At 41.4% G+C, this 21,076-nt stretch overlaps 1 protein-coding gene across 22 annotated transcripts in view; it reads right to left on the reverse strand.

Moving 5' to 3' along the window:
• Window positions 1-21,076, reverse strand: part of PTPRD (protein tyrosine phosphatase receptor type D) — a 4,803,934-nt gene that overhangs the window by 427,324 nt on the left and 4,355,534 nt on the right. For all 22 annotated transcript variants that reach the window (XM_069625937.1, XM_069625939.1, XM_069625938.1 and 19 more), the window contains one exon: window positions 9,123-9,264. In XM_069625937.1, the coding sequence (XP_069482038.1) occupies window positions 9,123-9,264 (142 nt within the window). The remainder of the gene's footprint in view (window positions 1-9,122; window positions 9,265-21,076) is intronic.

A 21,076-nucleotide genomic window follows, 5' to 3' on the forward strand; every position in this document is an offset into this window, starting at 1 on the left:
TTTTCTAAGAATATTTTAGTTTACAATTGCAGCATTGTCAGATCATAATTAATGTCTTCTATTGAGAGCAGTGTACGCAATCATGTTTTAAACAATATATTAATGAGATTTTACAATATAACAAATTCAAATTTGTGCAAACAAAATCCCCAAATAACTAGCCAGGATTTTAGCATGTGGAACGGAAGAGGTGCAAAAAATGCTGGGACAGAAACCATTATGGAAAATGTTCACCTAAAAATATCCCTTGATAAGTTAATGCTCCAAATGGCAGTAGTTTGGGGGGAAGTGGGTTAAGCTGAAATGTGTAACTTCTTTTTGTATAAAATAAATGTATATTGAAAGATCAGACACGGGTGCTAGAAGTTTTCTGCTACATAAACACACCCACAAGCACATGCACGCACCCACCCACCCTCGCCCCACACAGACACACTTTAAGTAAGAGATTTCTATGTCACTCAAAATGGGCCCCGAATGCCACAGTAAGAACTTATTGTAAGTAGAATTCCCAGGAACACTTTTCTTTGTCATTGAAATGCTGTTAACATTGAACTAAACCCAACACATTGTTTTGCAGTTTATAGTCCCTTAAAATATAAATGAAACCATAACTATAATAAAACCAGGACATTTAATTAAGGACGTTTTTTTAATGGTGAAAGTTCACAATTTATTTAGTAAACCACACCATCCCACATCATAGTGTGCACCAATAGTGCATACATCTGATTCACAGCCGGCTTAGTACTGAACCTGGGAAAACTTGCATTAGTTGTTAGCCATACCACCACTTGGCCTTTTAAAAAACAGAAATCACAAAACATTGACTTTTCACTTATTGTCAAAAATAGCAAGACTGATGAGATCAAATTCGACACTACCAGAGGGGGGACAGGAGGATCCCAAATATGTCTGCTAAGACCATTGGGAGTTTTAAATAGTAGACGAGATACCATGAGGACTCATTTAAGACAAGCAAGAACGCACACTTGAGTATTGGCAAATCATTTCCAAGCCTCAAGCGTACGTTAATTTTGTATGTAGGGATTAATTACTACATTGTTTCTGGGTGTTTTACAGATGTTCTTTGTTTCCTTCTTCCTGTTATATGCCTGTCTCTACCTTCTGTTTGTACCCCATTGTGTTTTGTCATTATATTTGAAAGGAATGGTTTTATTTTACTGTATAAATGTTGAACTGGCTCGCAGAGTCAGTTAGTTATGGTTTGGTCACGTTATGTGTCATGATTAGGTTTGCCACCAATGTGTGATGTGAATGCAACAGGATAACACCCTCAAACCATGCACATCCATAGTGACTTCCCTCTGGCCCTAATCAGTAATGATTCCTTGCCTTAACTGAGTCCTGCTGGGATCACATTAGAGCTGCACAATGTTTGGCAATTCCGTGCTTACTCAAACACTGAGTTCAGCCGATATATGCATGCAGCAGAGTTTAAACATTTTTTATAAGGGTCTGATCAAAAGATTTACCTACCGGAGACTGGGAAGGGCTTGTAGACTTTGACTGTAACTTATACTTACCATACCCATCACCGACTGCCTTCGCACAATATTCAAGTGAACATACACTTGCAAATATTTCACAAAACCCAGAGCAGACATGTGAAACCGCCTAACCGGTCACTAACTGAGAGCATGACACCAATAATACATCCATTAACATTTAGGAATTGACCATTAAATATGCAAGACTGTTTCACACATTAAATGTAATTGGCTTTCGATAGCAACTGATAGTAAGCAGTACTTTAATAGGTGGTGAGAAATCAAACAAAATTGGGGCAGACTAAACCAAATGTGGTTGTTTTTTTGCGATAGCAGTTTAGTTAGACACTCTGGGTATTTACCAAATGTTAATGCATGTATACAGAGAGGCAAAATTGGGATCAGCATCAGAAAATATAAAATAATCATCAAACACACATTAGGAAATAAACAAATCATGAAAAGGGTGCTATCTTTTCTGAAACTAACAAACAATCTGAGCGAATATTTGTAAGAATGTAGCACCATATGTTCAAAAGTTCTCTCTAATGGCAAAAAGGGGTACTTTTCACAGTCCTGCGGCCACTGCATGGTGTGTAAAAGATGATGTATTTTTCATTATAATATTGGCCTAAGCACGTACATATTGAACCGCGCCATCGCGGTTTCTGAAAACGCCATTTTAGCTGCTTTGCTCTCATTTCCAGGTTTTCATTCTGAACGCGGTGAGAACTCACAAAGTCACCACTTTCGGAAGCCTCCCTAAAACATGCCCCATACACAGGAATGTTGAAACCGCTGAGCACGCTGAACACTGTAACAAAGAGCCTTGAAGCACTTGCACAAACATAGCTAATCTGTAAATTAGGTGCCATCCTTTCTTCCTTCACTGTCTTGTTTTCCGCAGCTAATTGTTAATGTGCAATCCAGACAATTAAAGCGAAGCACAATTCAGAGCATATTCTGTTTCTGAATGATCAAGCTACTGAGTAGAAATACAGACTGACCTTTTCAGCCTAGCAATAACATAGATAAAGTAGCGCGAGGAATGTTACCTTGTGCTGGAGAACACTATATCCTCCTACACCCCTCTCTGCTTTGTTTCCCAGACAGTAAATAGGCTGTACGGTGACATGGAGTGTTTGCGCATATGTTGCCATAGTAAACTGCCCACATCAATAGGTCTGTAGGTCACAAGCCATTATCACATGATGAGCTAGCCCGAATCCGTCATGGTATTCTGAAGGTGCATAAAACACGTCTACACCCACATGTTTTTGCTCACTTTTCCTATGCCTGTATGCCATGCATTGTCAAAGTTGAGTCCGCTCGAGTGTGAATAAACGGTTGTTTATATATTTGTTCCTCGTGACTGGTGTGTCTTCATTTCTTTGAAGTAGCCTCCTATTTTTGGACTAACAGGTGGTGGTGGTGGCCAAGTCAAGGTGGAAGAACGGGAGCTACTTCACCACTCTTAAGAGCAGATCATTCACTACGATAGCAAGCTCTGGACTTGTTTGTAATGTTGTTATGACATCAAAATTCTTCTAAAAACAGTTTAGAATCTTTGAGAGGTTCACACAAAACAGCTCAAACTCTCTTCCTAATAGTTGTAAATTGGAAGACAGTGTTTTGGAATATTGAGCAGTGAACACTTGTGTGATATTTTCAAATTAGCTACCACCAGTAACTAAAAATAAACTCACGCGAGAATCACAGTTTTGCAAAGTGTGGCTCTCCAGGTGTATTAGACTACAACTTCTATGTTCTTGTAACATTGACTCAGCTGCCTATTACTCATTGGAGTTGTAGTGCAGGCCCCCAGGCAACCAAAGGTTACAAAAAGGGACTCATTTTAATCTGTTACTTTATTTACATGTAATCTTTCAGAACTATGGCTGTAAAATGGCTACAAAGATTTGCAATAAATCAGTGCCATACGATCCATTTCCACCTTAGAGTGGTTAATTATACTACAGGAATGTAACCATTTTGAATGCAACACATTTTAAAATGAAGGCAGAACATCATCACAGTGTGGTAGGTCCAAACTCATGTCACAGCAGGGGCCAACTGGGGAAACCCTCTAATACGTGCTATATGATAGCGTGGTCAGAGATGTCTTACTTTGAAGGCAAGGCAAAAGGTGCATATGCCATGATAATGCATAGCATGCTTCTGAGGCTATGGGTGTGCCTCCTGGCTGTTGTTGACAACTAAGGTCTGGTTTGGTCAATTAATCCTATAGTAGATTGTCTGTTTACTAAACAACCTACCGCGTGTGCTCATTATAGCAAAAGATGTGTTTTCAACTTTCGTTGGGGAATATATTTATCAGGTGAAATAATCCAAGTTGAAATTCCTATTAATAAGCTTGAGTGCCATGATGGTTCAGAAGACAGCTTCAGTGGCTTAAGCACATGTTACAGAGATATGTGTTCATATGCTAGATCACTGACCTTTCCTAATTTACTTTATAGGTTTGGTGATAGTAAAACAAAAACACCAGCCTACACAAAAATAAGTTCATTATGGAAACGGAAATAGCAGCTGTAAGGTGGAGGGCTAGAGCTGGCTTCCTCCAAAATCAGGGTTGCCACACTGCAAGGTAAGTATAATGTGTTATTTTGAAGAAGAGATTATGAAGCCAGGTTCGAGACAGTGGAGCAAATGAACCAAGGCCAACTTTGACACTCGACGAACTATGATCCTGGACCGTTCATCTCTCTCCCTGCTTAGTACTGTGATGAGGTTGCTGCTGTTTCTGGTGCCACTATTTAGCACATGCCCTGTTCTGTCTTGTAATGTGGCCATTAGAGAGAATGGGGGTCCTAAACAGGAGACCGATAACCAATTTTAACATGCCTCTGGCAAGCTTATTTTCATATCTGGTTTTTTTTTACAGAAAAAAAAAATTGTTATTTTTTAGGAGTTTTAAATGGTCTTCTTCATATCATGAATACCAGTCTGCAAGTATATGTCAAACAATGGCTGTAAATAAATTAACTTTGGTGTATTTGTATTTTTAAAATAAAAATACAGTACAAAATAAATGAGGAAATATTTTGGGCTCAGATGAATCAGTTTTGTAGATGTGAATGATTGGAAGAACATAAATCTACAATGATTCTCATTTTGCGTAGTGTGTTTCCGTACAGATATTTTTAAAAATATTGTTATGTTGGTTTATCATGTGATGTGTGCACTTTCCAATTCAGGCCTACAAAACAGGGTATTATTTTTAGCTCATTAAAGTCAAATATACTGTATGATGAGAACTGGATATCAATGTGGTCAAGTGTGAAAACTGGAGGCTTGACTCCTATGCCAAATTCGCCACTTAAGGGAAGAGTGACATCCTGGGCAGCTAATCTCGTGGTGCCTAACCTTTCAAAATTGTCAGGGGCAAATATTTCAAAACTGTCAGGCCCAAAGTAAATGTAGTTCCCTGTGTGTCCTCATCAACAAATATTCACTCATGATTTAACTGGCTTTAGTGTTGTTTCATTTACAATAATAGTGGCCACTGGTATATTCCAAACCAGCATTTATTCTTGGGTCTCTCATTTCTGATTCCTGGTAACACCACTTGAAAATGATGTCCCTCTTCTAATCTCTTCTATGTTAGGGTACACATACCTTCATGGACATTTCAAATCTACATCCTTTGTTTGATTGTATGTGTTTCTTACTTGTTGCTTCCAATCTTTCTCTTGCATTCAAGCTTGAGAACTCTGTGAGGCTCCCAATTGGATCTCTGTGTCTAAACTGGGGTATGTGGGCCTCTTTTCATGCATCTAATGCATCTCTGTGTCTTGAATCTATATACCGTCTGCATATCTTCCTCATAGCTGCTGTGGTTAAAATATGTACTCAATGCAAGAATGCAAGTGTCCTAATCGTGGACTGCTAAGGTTGACCGTGAAAAGAACTGTGTTCATTATTCTCATTCCAGCAAGAATAAAGGGACTCTTGTCCTCCAAGGGAGTGTCCATGCCTATTCCAATTGCTGGCAGGCCAACCTATCAAGCAATGAATGGTGATTGTGACGAGTAGGAGGGTGAAGTGCAAACCGAGATTATTTTGTCCCTTCATTGTTTTGGTTTGGGGTATCTGTGCTCGGTCCATGTCCAGCTGTACAACTTTGGTGCTCACTGCCCAACTCAATCAACACCCTAAATAAAAGCCCTGTTTATCTTTTTTGTTTAAATACAAAGATGGCCATTTCTAAGAATGCAGTGGCAATACATGCGAAACACTTCAAATGTCACTCAAAGCCTATTGTTTTTACTTTTATTAAGGCATATACTATTGGCAGACTCTATGCACTGCCATCTTAATCAGCATTTAGGGAAAACACAGTAAGGTCAAACAAATTGACACTGTTCTGAGTATTGGTCAATCCATAAGCAGCTATTTTGTCTTTGTCATGTAGCTGGCCACAGAACAGTGTGTATAACAAATTAGGGAGATGTGAGCCTGCAGTGATATTTGCTTAAATAGGAAAATGCTAGTCATGACACTTTTCCACATTACAAACCTCTAAACCAATGTTCATTGTCCCCAGGAAGAGATCAATCATGAAATATAAAAGAAAAGAAAAAAGCATTAAAAGAAGATATCTTCTTCTGGCAGCCTTATTTCTCTAAAGATAATTTAAAGGATGGTTCAAGAAGTGACTTCTTGCAAGAAATATAGGGGCACCTTTAGAGTCCACCATTATCAATGACTTAAGTGAACAATGTCTGGCATAACAGGAACTGCTTTTACAAATCAGTGGGTTGGCTTCTTCGAACCATTGAATAGTGAGACCCAGTCAGGTTTTCAGTACCTCTGCAATGAGCATTTAAGTGAAAATTGCACTTGAAACTTATCTCAGTGTGGCTCAGTTTCCTATCTTGCTGGTGATTATGAAAAAAAAAATCGATTATTGCATATGATGTATTTAGGTACACAGCCCTAATTACGATTATTTGCATTTTGAGCATATTCATTTTGAAACTACAATGTTATGCAGAAATGTTTATGTTCATTTCACATGTCCAATGATTGCTGCATAACTTAATTGCTTCTTGTCACTAGGTCGTAAACGGAAAAAAAGTGTGCACCACAATGTAATTAATTAGCATCAATAGAATTAGAGTGATGCTTGATAGAAGCACATGGTAAATTATGATACCTGGAGAAAAGTTGTCATTAGGGGTACAGTGATGGTTGCCGGGATCCTGGTTGCTGTTCATTCTAGGTATTTGCAGGTGATGTACACAATTTTGAATGTAATACTCTTCTTTAATGAGAGCCAGTGAAATCCTCTCAGTTGATCAGCAAAGCAGAAGTCTTTGTGAGCAGTTATAATTTGTAAATGGTAAATTTGGCCAAGGCTCTTCCTTCCGACTTCAGGCTCAGAACCATATTCCAAACAAACCCCATGCTTGTGACCTTGTTTTTGATGGGGAATGACTACCCAACAAATGTTGGGGCTAGGCATCGGATGTTTATAATTTTCAAGAGTTGTTTAGGGTTAGTTTGCAGCTCTATGTTCAATTTGAGGCTGTTCTGACCCTTACATGACTCAATGTTTTCAATCGCTCTGTTACTTGGGAACACTCACCTTCTTGCTCTAACAGAAACAGAAAGAGCTTGATGGATTCTGGTTGTTGTCTGCTACAAGCATGACGCAACCATGAGAACTTTGCATTATTTTAAGTCACATGTTTCGTATAAGAAAGGACATTAAAATGCTTCTAGATGAGGCTTGAAGTAATTGATCTTTATCAGAACTCTTGTATCTGCCTCATATAGCTCATACAGCTATGAGATTTTTGACAGAATGCTGGGAGCCATCCTTATCCACGATGGGACCCACAATGTGGGACTCTCTTGGTATTGAGAACTGTTGAACATATGTGCTCTTACAAAATCGAATTAAAGAATCATTTAGTGCTGTTTTCAACAAATCCCTTCTTTATGAACTTTTTACCATTTAAAAAACCTTTAATTTTCTTAAGAAAAAAACAAGTCCAGTTAACAATCTACTCTAACCAAACAAATAATCAGTCTTCCTTTTAATGTACTCTGATGACAACTGCATTTCCTCCATCATGAAAGGGTTCTGGATAGGTTTTACAGTGAAAGAGACCATCATTAGAGATTCCAAAAGCCATTTGAAAACATCAATGATTGGAATGCATGGAATCTTATGTGGATGTATGCCCCGATCTACTGTTCATAAATATCATCTGGAAAACTGAAACTACTACCAGACCTGATCAGAAGTGTATGAAAATGGCCAAGCTCTCAGGCTCACTTGCACGAGCGGATACGAATCAGATAATTTACCCTGCGATCAAACACCAATTTATGGTAAAAACGTAATGAGAGCATGGAGCCAGCTTAGAGCGTGTGACGAAAAATTTCAACGCTGCATGATGGTGACAATTCTCTTAGTAGACCGTCACTTCAATCCTTACATGTATTAATGAGTGGATTCTACACAAGAATTATGGCCCACAAACAGGCACTGGCGATGGTAAATAATTGCAGTGGACCATGACTTACATTTAATGTGTTATGTCTGTAAATTACAGATCCATGCTGGACCACCCACCACAGTTATATAGTTCTGGAGAGCTATAACAACCGTGCCATTACATTTAAGATTTAAATATCTTTTTTGTTATTGTATTCAGAGCCCTTGAGGTTAATAATGATTTGCCGGTATGTGCTTGGGGTTTTCAGATCTATTTCCTTTGGCAGTGATGTTCTTTTGCACTGCACTGGGTCACACTTGATTCTGTTCTTGACATCTTGAAAGGGATTGACCATTTGTTCAGGATTAGTGTGCTCCCACCAATATGATTCTGTTTCATGTTTTAATGCATATTTATCTTACCATTAAATTGTTTTTTTCATTTTGTTCTGGGGTTCTGCTGGTGCCATTTGTTGTTTATGGCTCCCTTAGTGAATTTTAGGATGTACGTTTGGTGTTGACCTGATTCATTGTTGTTTTTCACCATCTGAAAGAGAACAATGATCCTCCATGCCACCCTGGAAAGGAGGAACATTTAAATTGCAATTGTGGGAAATTTCCTTTTCATAAAAATTTTAGATCAGGTATGGTTGCAGTTTAAGATTGCACGGGGAGATTTATGGTCAGGAGGGCGGGGCATACAGCACAAAAGATCCCGCGCAGCCCGTTCATTGACAATGTACATACATATATGTATATGGGAGAATCAAATGGTTCAACTACGAATAAATATGGCTTTAGTATTTTCTAATTTAACACAGACAAAAAAGAAATATATGTTTTGGGTCATAAAATTGTGCACTAAAAGTATTATGGTTCTATGCCAGAACAACATGTTTTAACAGTCGGTCAGTTGTATTGAATAGTTACACTAACACATGCTACTGGCTTAATGTTCTGTGCAACAACAAACTCTGGATGTTTGGATTTTAGAATTAATTTGCCTCTTTGTGTGTTGGATTACTTTGCTCTTCTCGTCTTTCCTAGCAACGATAACTCTCTGCTGGCGGAGTAGATTCTTCAGCGGGCTTCTTGAAATAAACACAAGCACCAGAATAAAATGGTGAAGGAGAGAGACCTACTTGACTGCATGGTCCTGGCAGAAATTTCTGTGGTGGACGCACCAAAGCCTTGGGGAGAGCGGGCCGCGAGGGTGAAGTAGTACACGCTGTTTGGCTTCAGTTCTTGCAGACGGTAGGTTGTTGTTGGCTCAATGGTAACACGCTAGAAAAGAGATGCTAAGAATGAGATAGACATCCAAGCTAGAAGTTTAAGTTGATTATTACATCGACCTTCTCCATTAGGAATTACATAGAAATCACATTGCAAAAACAAAAAGAGAGAGATCTTCAAACGTAAGGCGAATAATATCATTCTGTCTTTTTAAAACCAAACCATTAAAAAAAAAAACATAAAAGGAAAACCATATGAACTCTTTAAAGGAAAATCCCTTTGGGAAATCATATTTCAACTGTGGATGGAATCTTAATTTTCTGTGACCGTTAAGTCATGAAGAAGTCTATGGGACTTTGAAAGCTAAAGCAGTGTACTATATTATTTATTTATGTTGTTATTTATATAGCGCGCCTAACCCAAGGGCATATGGTGATGTTACAATTGTTTATGTGGTTACGTATGTACAACATCATGAACACTTATTGGTACAGTTGATTGAAAGGTAATACATTATTTACATAGGTGCATAGGGGCGTCCCATAGGGACTTGTGACAGTGCATTATATACAAAGACATATTTGTATAGGTTAGTTACCCAAGCCTTGTGTAAAGAGATGAGTTTTCAGTTGTTTGCGGAAGATCCAGAAAGAGTCTTGGGCCCTAAATCTGACTGGAAATATTAGCTAAATATTTTCAGTTAGACAAATAAAAGTATCAAAACTTGGAATTAAGACTGGAATAACATGCCATGAAACCTTTATTAGCATAAGATATTAAGTCAAAACTGTTTGTTTAGAAAGCTAACTATGCAACCTTGACAGCTAGCTAGGACTAGTGCGTGGTGTCCTTGTAAAGTCATCATATCTGAAAGATCGAACATTGCTTTCTGGCTTTGTTTAAAATGAAAACATTTTCACATCACTTACATCATACACCTACTACCTTGCGTAATCTTTGGGACGATTCACAGTCCTTTTCACTCATTTGCAAATGGGTGAAAACAGATATTTTGTGCTGATGCATGGAAGGGGAACATCCCTTTGTGCATACAGTTTGTGCATATCTGCAATATGTTCGCTTTGTGGGTGCAACAGGGGACCTACAGGGGCGCCGCAGACTACCTCCCTGATTTAGGATCGGATGCACTCTGTGAAGTTCATGTCAAGGCCACGCTCGCTCCCGTGCCTTGTCTACCCTTATGGAGGCCAGATGCAGAGAAAAGTGCAGTGAAGATAGTGGCATTTACCGAGCATTGCCTGCATTGATCTGACCCGGATATAAATGACCACACATTGCATTTGTAAATTTCGTTCATGTTTTTGACATTCAAGGCCTCAAAATGGCATCAATGTAAACATGTCATGACAAATGTCAGTGCATTTCAGACCTGCCACTGCCAATGCGCACCCTGAATCCACATGAGTGCAGGGCTTGCCTAGACCCTACACCCATGAGGGTAGTTGGCTAGTGCATCCGTGTGTTGCTCCTTACTCCTACACTCAACTCTCTTCATGAATTGGCCCACACCACAAAAATCACATTTGCAGGGCATTCTCAGGATCAAGAAGCAGAAACAAAGACAAGGAGTGAAGGGAGGAGAAATCAGGAAGGGCAGTCAGGAAGCACATATTCATTTGGCCTGCTTGGATATTTAGAGATTCCAGAAGAGGAGTACTGAGGTGGCTTGGCAGGGAGTGGGACTGGCAACACGCATCTTCTATTTCTTCATTTGGAATGTTTAGATACAACATTTTTAGGAGTAGATGGTGAGCCATGGAAGGTCTTGGGCTGGTTGGTGAAGTTGAATCCTGTCTACAAAGTAGGCAGGAGGCGAACAGTGAAGGTATTTGTAGACCATTCATATCAACAGTTTAAAATAGGTACAGTTCTTTACGGGGAAACAGTTCAGGTCTATCTTTATCAAGAGAGGATAGAAGGGAAGTCATTTCAGAATGCCTTCTATGAGACAGCCCACCTGTACTCCTTTAGTTTGAAAAGAGGGACAATTAGCTTAAAGGGTAAAGGGCACTGGTGAAGTTTAAGTGAGAGTTTACAAAGGATCCAACTGCAGCAAACTAGCTTGAGGGATTAACCTTTTAACTGCCCTGGGTCCCCCTACCCCCCAGTGCCAAGGCCTTTTTTGGTGATTTTGGTATTTTCGCCATTCAATGCCTTATAATGTTTTCTGTTTCATTAACCCCTTAAGCGCCAAGGAAGAGATATCTCGTCCTTGTCAACAGGTAGGTAATCCCAAGGACGAGATACCTGAGACTATTTCCTTAAAAGACTTGAGTTGAAAGGAGCATTATTTCCCCACATGTCTTATTAAATGTATTGTTTAGCAACACAAGCAGCACTGGCCTGGTTATTGACACTTGCCAAGATGACGCTGCATGTAATCATGCAGATGGCCACAGTATTATCAGTGTTAATATGGGCCATCCACAATACTCTGCAATTCAAGATGTTTCTACATGTCTTTCACATTTTTAAACATTCTTCTTCTATATGATTAAGACTGTACAGAACTTTGACATGACTCTTAAGCTAATGTGCATACCCACAATGCATTTCCCATTTTCCTCTGAACTGGAGGTGAACTTTGAGCGTTGGCTGCATGGTGGTGCTGTGCTGCGTGTGACTTGGCTAAAATGGCTACTATATATATATTGTGTAGTGCGGGGTGTTTTAATCGGGTGACATCCAATTGGGGGGAATTTTCAAATAACCCGAACCCAAGCGTGCACAATCATCATAAACCTGTGACCCCCAATTTAATTATATTGATTCCCAACAGCCTCTCTCCCCTTTGGGGACAAGAAGCATGGAGGGTGGCATGGACGGTCTATTTGCTAAAAAAAATTGAAATAATTGGGTCAAGTTAAATATAAGCAAATTATGCATCTATGACATTCCTGCTTCAATAGTCAAAATGGCATTAACATGAAAGTAAACTTTTAAAGCACACACATCACCATAGGCATATTTGATTTATCCTCATCACACATCCACCATGTGTTGAGCAGTTTATGATGGCTCGGGATAAAATTGTCATTTTATAGCTACCAAAGAAAGCCAGAACATACTTGTCTACCTAAGTCTCTCTATTTAGTATTCATTGCAACAACAAAAAACACCCCCTCAATGAACATGTCAGAATTTCAAACAGCATTCTAGAAAACTCAACTGCAAGACAAGCTACTTAACATTCCTGAATTTGAATCACTCACAATATGAAAATATATATTTGCTAAATTTCCTTCAGTGGTTTTTCTATTTCATTACCACATGAACGTGCATCTTTCTCATTTCCAATGGACAACTTAAATGTGGGAAATGGGTAGCCGTTATTCTTTTATTTTTATTTTATTGTTCAAGAGCAGCGTAGTGCTGTACATGGTTTGGGTAGCAAATGTTTGGGCTGCAATCTTTTCACATTAGCACAGTTGCGTGAGTTGCTTTCTGTGCGTCCATTGGGATTAGTCCATGGTCAGGTGCTGTTGACAAAGCCACGTTTTGAGCAACTTGCGAAGTTGGACATTTGTGGAGAATTATTAACCCGTTCCCCTTTGTCTTAATAGATCAAAACCAGTACCAGGCTTCTGCTTGGTAACATAACGAGGAATGACTTCAACTAAATTGTTTCTAGGTTTGCACACAGACATCCTTTTCACTCCCATAATACTCTTCTGTGTTTGATCATTACACAGAGAAGGAGTGGAGTCAGGAGTCAGGAGATCTCCCAGTATACACACCAAAGGCCCTATTCTATGAAATATAGAATTACAGAAGCACATACACTTCTGAAATATTCCCTAACGGCTCAGAATATACAATCAACCTAAATAAAACCAACCACTGTTCAAAAGAAAGAAAATAAGGGAAACAAATATTCATATACGCTTCATTCAACCAGTGCATGTTGATATGTTTTTAGGAGTAAACACAGACAGAGTGGTTGATCCCATCATGAATGCACACATAGTCTGTAAATGCACAAAGAGAATGGGGTTGGAGACAAGGGAGGATCACGAGGGAGTGAGAGAATGAAAAACGAGATATATATGAGAATGAGATTCATGGTTCACTATTACCATTAATCAAAAACCTGTGCCCTTCTCCGCTAACAGGCAAGTGTACTTATTTGTTAATCAGATTGTGACGTCCTTAACTTTATTGCCATGCACATCCTTCAAAGACCACTGTGATACCTCTATTGCTTATACAGCATTACCAGTTTAACCAGTTTTGCCTAATAAGTTATAGGTTATATTGTTCAAGCATTTGTCTCCTATCTGTTCTATTTATCCTATAGAATCTAGATTGGTGTGGTTCAATAAGAAGTACATGCTTCTTTAGCACTGAAAATTGACTCACATGCTGTGCACGCCATTGGCTTTAATATAGAACATTAAATACAAATCTATTCCAGTATATATGCTCACCTGATAATTGACACAAAGAGAATGTTTTTTGTAAAATAAGAGGGTTGGTTCCCTGGATCCTAGTACATTAGGGACGCACAATGATAATGCTATAATATAGGGTAATTAATCCTATTTGTATGACATGAAAGAGGGCTGTGAACACAGTATCACCCTCGATTCATGGAAAGTCAGGTACGGTTGCTTGCAGCATAGGGCCTGGATCGCACGCAACACGTCCGGCAGAGGAGATGGCCACAAAGAAAGCCATCTTCCACAAGAGAAACTTGAGCGGGGTCTGGTGCATCGGCTCTAAGGTGGAATGACGTTCAGTTCCTACGCCAAGGCAGGAGCCTTCACCGGCAGTAAGGATCAGAATAGTCCTTTGAGAAACTACTTGACAAGTCTGTGGGACCATGCTGGGGATCTCCCTGGAGACCTGGTGTAGCGGGAGATAGTCACCAGATGTACCTTGATGGATGCATGAGCCAGTCCAGCTTTTGCCAAGGATAGCAGGTATAGAAGGATCTATGGATCCGTGACCCTCAGAGGGGTAATCTTTTGCACCATGTGGCAAAAAGCTTCCACTTATCGGCATAGCACTTCAAAATCGACAACGCCCTAGCCTTGGTGAAGACCTCCCTGCAGTCCGCTGGCAACTCATAACCTCCAAACTTTAATGCTGCAGGAGCTAAGCCTTCAGGTTCACCGATCCTGGGTCGTGATGAAGGATTGTGTCTACCTCTCTGGTGAGAAGATCTGGAACCACCTGCAACTTGACTGGAGGCAACGCTGATAGGCTGAGAAGGTCCGGATACCAAATCTGCCTCGGCTATGCCAGGGTGCTGAGTATCATCCTGCATTGACACCGTCTGAGTGTGTTGATGACTCATAGTAGGAGAGAGTACAGAAACAGCCCTTCCACAGGAAGGAGAACACATCTCCCAGGCTACGCGGCTGGTAGAATCTACTGGCAAACTTATGGCATTTGGAGTTCACCACCTTTGCAAACAGGTCGTTCTGGGGTCTGCCACATTCGACAAACAGGCGGTTCACCTGATTCTGATGAAGCTCCCACTCATGGTAGGAACACAGTTCCCTGCTGAGGGAGTCTGCAATGTTATTCTTCACTCCCGCCTGGTGAAGAGGGATGAGGAACAATGCCTGCCGACAGCCCAATGCCAAAAGTCCAGAGCTTCCTTGGAGAAAGCTGGGGATCGAGTGCCCTCTGCTTCCTGATGTAGAACATGGTGGTGGTGTTGTCCATGAAGATCCTCACCACCTTGCCTTTCAGAGACAGCAGGACCGACTTGAGCCCAGAACATTGCCGTTGCTCGGGGATGTTGATATGCAGATCCTTCTCCTCCAGCAGCCTGAGGTATATGGCTTTCAGATCTCCGGTGTGCACTCCCCAACCTTCCGGGGAGGTGTCCGTGGTGACTGTCTAATGATATGGGGGTTTTGAAATCCCGTGCCCTGGGCGACGTGAGAGTGGACCCCTCAGCATTCTATCGCCCATCAGAACTTCTCGTTGAGAGGGATCTTCTCAGGGAAACCTCTGGACACCTGAATCCACCAGGCATCCAAGAACTACTGTAGGGGTCACATCTGCAGCCTGCAGAGACGGACCAGGACGATGCAGCACAACATCATGCCCAGTAATGACTTGATGAGCCGCACTGTGGCTGTCTTGGTCAACGACAGCCATTGCACCTTTCCTTGAAGGGCTGCTAGCCTCTCTTCCGAGTGTGATGCTAGGAAAGACACTGTGTTGAGTCTGGCACCTAGGTACAGCGTGTCATGCGGAGGCATTAAGCAGGACTTCGGATAGTTGACGCAGAATCCCAGATTTGCAAATAGAAGGATGGTCGTATTCATGTGCTCGTCAACCTACTCCCGTGAGCAAATAAGCAATTGTCCAGGTATGGGTTTTCATGTATACCCTATAGATGTAGATGGGCCACCACTGGTGCCAGGAACTTTGGGAATACTTTTGGCGCCGATTTCAAGCAGAATGATACAGCCTTGAACTGGTAGTGCTGTCCCTTCACCACAAAACGCTTACATTTACGATGATTCTTGTGAATGGGGATGTGAAATAATGTGTCCTTCAGGTCCAACGACATCAAGAAGTGGCCTTTTTCCAGATGGCCGAGCACATGCTGCAACGTGACCAACCTTGCATTTTTGGGACTTTAAGTATTTGTTCATATGTCACAGGTCCAGGATGGGCCTCCAGCCCCCTGTCTTCTTTCTGACTAGAAAGTATCTGGAATAGACTCGAGAGCCCTGGAGCCATTGGGGAACTAGCTCTATTCCCCCTTTTCGTAGCATGGCTCGTACCGTTTCCAGAAGCTGAGGGATGTTCTGCTCCTATAGGAGAAACAGCAGAATACGAGGACACATGCATTGGAACGCCAAGGTGTGCCCCTGGGCAAGAGCATCCAGCACCCATCTGTCAGTGGTGATCTTTCTCCACTCTATGACGAACCTCGTTAACCAGCTTTCCCACTGGGGTGCATGAGTGGGGGCTCAAAGTCTTGGCCGTTTCGGGTTTGCTTGGGCGCCAGCGTCCTGCCCTGTGGGCAACAGCGACACAGTCCTCTGCTACCGTAGGCCTGGTAGTGGCCTCTGTAGGCTTCTTGGATTGAGGATCAGGTCTGTAAGACATGGAGAGGCCTTTCGATGCCCTTGTCGATTTTCCCCTGTCGGAGTGAAAAGAAGACGTGCGGTGCTGCTGAAGAGTGCTGAAGAGTGCCAAGGGAGCGGGCCATCTCTGTATCCACTTTGATGACCTAGAGGGATTCATCAATGGCCTTCCCAAACAGATTTTGCCTGTTGCAGGGCATGTCCAGCACTGTCACTTGGACTTCCTGATGGGAGTTAATGCCCTTCATCCATCCCTGCCGACTTAGGCAGACACTGTACTCCATTTTCCATCATCCTGTGTCAGCGATGTCCACGGCCACCTTGATGGCGTGGTCCGATGCCACTTCTCCTTCCTGGAAGAAGGCGGGGGCCTCCATCATCTTATCATTGGGGATGGACTCCAGGATTGGTCCTAGTTTGTACCAAAACTCCCTGTCGTACCTGGCTAGGATTGCCAGTATGTTGGCCGCCTTGATTGTAGACACTGCAGTGTAAATCGCCTTCTTCCCCATCACACGCATCCTTTTCCCCTCGCTCTCCGGAGGGACCAAAGATGCCCAAGACGGTTTAGCTGACTTACGGCCACCGACACCACTGATTTGGCAGAGCTTTGCACAGATAGAGCGTTGAAAGCCATTGCAAGAAAAACTTGGCTTACATTGTGAATTACAACGTGGGTGTGCTTGTCATTCTGTGTAACTTGCAAACTTCTAGTTTATGATAAAGAACAAGTTTGAAGAGGTAATTTAGTTTCAGTGTATTTCTTCTGCATTCAGTCATTGATTTGACATGCATAAAGAGATAAACGTGCAGTAAGAAATATCTCAAAGCAAAGTTAGCCGCAGTGAATTGTATTGTATTTCATTTGCATGCTTTACATTTGTTGAAACACAGCCAAAAGTACATTAGCGTTATGTAAATCAAACATCACATGAGAGCATGAGCCATTTATTCAGAGTGTATTATGTCCAGTATTTATTTATTGTTAGTGACCCTGGTGAAAAGGTTATTAGGCAGTATTCTGAAATTAGTCTCACCACTATAAAAATACCACCATAGCACAGTATAATGGCATGATGCATATTTGTTGTGAAAATATTGGGTTGTAAGTCAAAGCCCGAGGGTTTTTGATGACCAGTCCTTTGGGTATCAGATTCACCCTTTTTACGTTGTCTTAGAAAGAAAAAGGCACTTTCAAGCTCTGCTGGCTTTTTCAAAGGTATCATCTTCCTTATAAAGCTATATGTAATGAGCATACTCTATGATACTTGCTTAACTTGAACTTTAATATTTTTCGTGGTGGAGGGAAGAGGGTATGCACAATTAAGTTTCTCATCTGAGAGGCTGACTTTCAACCTGAAATAATACCCCCACAGTTTGCAATTATCAGAACTATTTTAAAAGTTACAAAAAAGCAAAGATTGGAAATGTAATTTCAAATTTGACTTGGTAGTATTGGTTTGATGACCTCCACAAACAAAGTATTTAAAACAAAAATACCTTAACTATAAAAAATAAATGAATGTGCCAGAGATTCACCAGGATTTATGCATTCATATTCACATCTAAAAAATGTTATAATGCAATGTTTATATATATAGATACACAAAAGCAGTTTACTGTGATATGGTAAAATCAATCATTTAATTTCAACTATATTGTGGCACACAATTACTTGCCTAAATGTTTTCTATAACAGTATGAAACAGTGGGAAATGAAAACCTGCATGGGCCTGCCTAAAGCCCTATCAACACTGAAAACGAAGTGCTTTTTTTTGACAGAAAAACGATATTGCCTAAAATATCTAACATTTGAACATCATGTTTTAACTTTACAGTCAAAATGCTGAGTGCAAAATAGAAATTGCCATTGGCACTAAAATATTGTACTTTAGAATAGGGGGAGTTGGAGTGCAGTAGAAGGTCTCCCCCCCCACCCCTTATATGGCTGCATGTTTAACCATCATTGACAACACAAATCATTTTGGCTTTGTGAGAGAGAACCACTGTCACACAGGCCTAATCCTAGGTCACAAGCAGACTGTGAAGTTGCCTTGCATTGCTGAAGGAACATCCAGACAGGAAAGGAGGGCCGTATCCCTCTACTCACTTAGCATTTCCTGGCTCCTCTTTGCCTTTCAGTGCCACATCACACTTATCTTCAACAATATATTTAGCTCCCTCTTTTTGGTGCTAAAACGCTTTGATGAAATAACTGCTGGAGTACAGGGCTGAGCAGCGGCTAAGCTGCCCACTCAGGTTCACACTACTACTAAATCAACAGTGACCACAGTCATAAAATTAAAACTGTCACAGCCCAACAGATATACTGCCCTAGACGTGTATAGTAATGTGGGCCAATTGCATGCAATACTCTCAGAAGTCATATGAGGTGATAACAGTGCCCACCTAAAAAGCAGTAGTACGAAAGATTTTTAAAAAAGAATGTTCAACTTTCTATAAAACATATGTACTTTATTTAAACAATAGAAATGCAATCAAGTAACTAAAAACACTTAGCAAAAATCAACCCCTCTAAAGAGAATATGGAAAATGCAGACTCGTGTAGCGTGGCACTCTGGATACATGAACAGGGGTGTCATTGTTCCAAAAGTATATGCAATACATTAATATGATGGGCGGGGCGGCTTGCAAGTCACTATGGTCCCAAAAATTGGACCGAGCGACAGGGTCTCTTAAAAGTACCAAATTATTGTCTTAGGAGGCTTGACAGGGTATACCCAGGCTTCTTAGTGCATTGTTGAGACTGTTCCAATTGATGCCAATCCACAGGTAGTCAGTGTCAGGTCGGTTCTATGATGCAGGCTCCCAAAGAGTTGAGTTTGCATTCGAGATGGTCAAACAATGTCTTCCGATGGTTCGCGCATTAGTAAAGTATGCAGCAAGATGATGGTTTTTGCTGCATGAGTCCGAGTTCACAACAGTGAGTTTGATGGCTTCCAGCAGGTTGAGTCGGTGCTCAAGTTGGTTGCTCCCACAAAGGATGAGCTTGTGGCTTGTGTTGAGAGAGACGGTCTGCGTCAGTGTGTCAAGCCGGCATCTGTTTGGCTCGAGATACTGCAAGCGGTTAGAACTTTGGAAAGAATGGCAAACAAACAGCACAGGTCCTGTGGCGGCTCAAATGTGTGTGGCACATTCAAAGTGACTCGAAGATGCTTACAACTGGTAAACCAGGATTTCATTTGCTATTGGGCTGCTTGGGTACCGCAAGTCCCAATCCAGGGGCTCCAGTACAAGGTGGATCCTTGATGTGCACTCCCACTCCAGGGAGCTTGGCTGTCACATCCAGGGGTTAACCTGCCATGACAGGCCCCTGGTTCCAGTGCAGCCAGCAGTTGGGGGTATTACCAATGTGCCCTGGGGATGGTTAGGGAGCAGAGTTTCCTCTGCCTTCGGTGCTTCGTGTCTTCTCTATGGCTGAGTACTCTGGCGTGAACTGCACTACCAAGAGAGCTCCAAATGTATATTCTTCTTCTTCCTGCTGTCCAAAGATAATCAAAGAAGTAGTTAGAGACACCTTCCTAAAAAAGGCAACATGCCACAGAGGATTGGTTCAAAGCAGGCCAGCTGTAAGGAGTCAAATCTATTTTGATGTAACAAGTGGCCCTGACATCAACCTAGACTGCCTTGATCTGCACGATATCAGGAGGACAGGAAGGAAGGGAGCCCTGGCAGAAAACAAGGGTGGAGGGAACCCTTCTCAGGTATACCTGCCCTCTCTGGCTATGATAACTCCACCCTGTTACCATACCTGCTGACTTCAAAGGCTCTCTGGAGTGCAGCATACTGGTGAGAGGTGGGCTTTGTTATGGCACTGCTGCCTTTGAAGCATTGACTTCCAGAAGATCTCCTACTGAGATGTCCAGGGTCTTGAAGGGAGATGTTATCCTTACTCCCTGTTATTCAATAGAGGCAACATCCTGGCTATTGTCTTACTTGGCTGAGTGGAGACAGCCAGGTATGCCATGAATACACATTGCCCTGACATTGCTTGGGCTTGGGATCACAGAGTTGAAACTTGCATGATGTCAACTTGGTCTATCTTCCAAACGTGTCTGCTCGTGTCAGTCACCATAAACATTATTTACAGATTACCTTGCCACCAGAGTAATTAAGTCAACAAACGATTATAATTTAGACCAGAGTTGCAGGAGAAATAATAATACCTCTCCCTGCAGTGGCTTTGGCTCGCTGCAGCTGTTAGGGGTGTAGATGTAGTTTTGGAACCTTTCCTGTTCCACTGAAGAGTTTTTGCTCCTGTACCTAATGGCATTCCGTCACACATTCCCCAGCCAACAGTGCTATTCACTATCCTTCTAAGTGTTCGGCTCATTCTGAAGACAAAACTACCTATTGAGGTAATCTGCATTGGAGTGCTGCAAGTTAATGTTATACCCTTTAGTGATATGGCCCCATGCAGTAACTTGGGATTGTATTCCTGCATGGCCATCAGCTGACTGAGAGGTCGATGGTCGGTTTGGATGGTAAAGTGAGACCCACAAGTACATTGTTTCAACTTGCTTACCACCCAAACTACCACCAATGTCTCTTTTTCAATTGTTGTCCAGTTGATTTCTCACTTTGTTAAGCACCTGCTAAGGTAGGCACATTGTTGTATGACTGCCTCTAAGTTTAGCTGCTCTAATACTGCTCCAAATCTGAATTCACGACTTTGTGTATGAATAATGAAGAGCTGCCTATAGTTTGGGATCTTCATAACTCGGGCTCTACACAAAACATCTGTAAGCACTGAAAAGCAGTTTACC

Source organism: Ambystoma mexicanum, chromosome 6p (genome assembly GCF_040938575.1).
Source record: "Ambystoma mexicanum isolate Mex_15411 chromosome 6p, UKY_AmexF1_1, whole genome shotgun sequence".
Classification (NCBI taxonomy): domain Eukaryota; kingdom Metazoa; phylum Chordata; class Amphibia; order Caudata; family Ambystomatidae; genus Ambystoma; species Ambystoma mexicanum.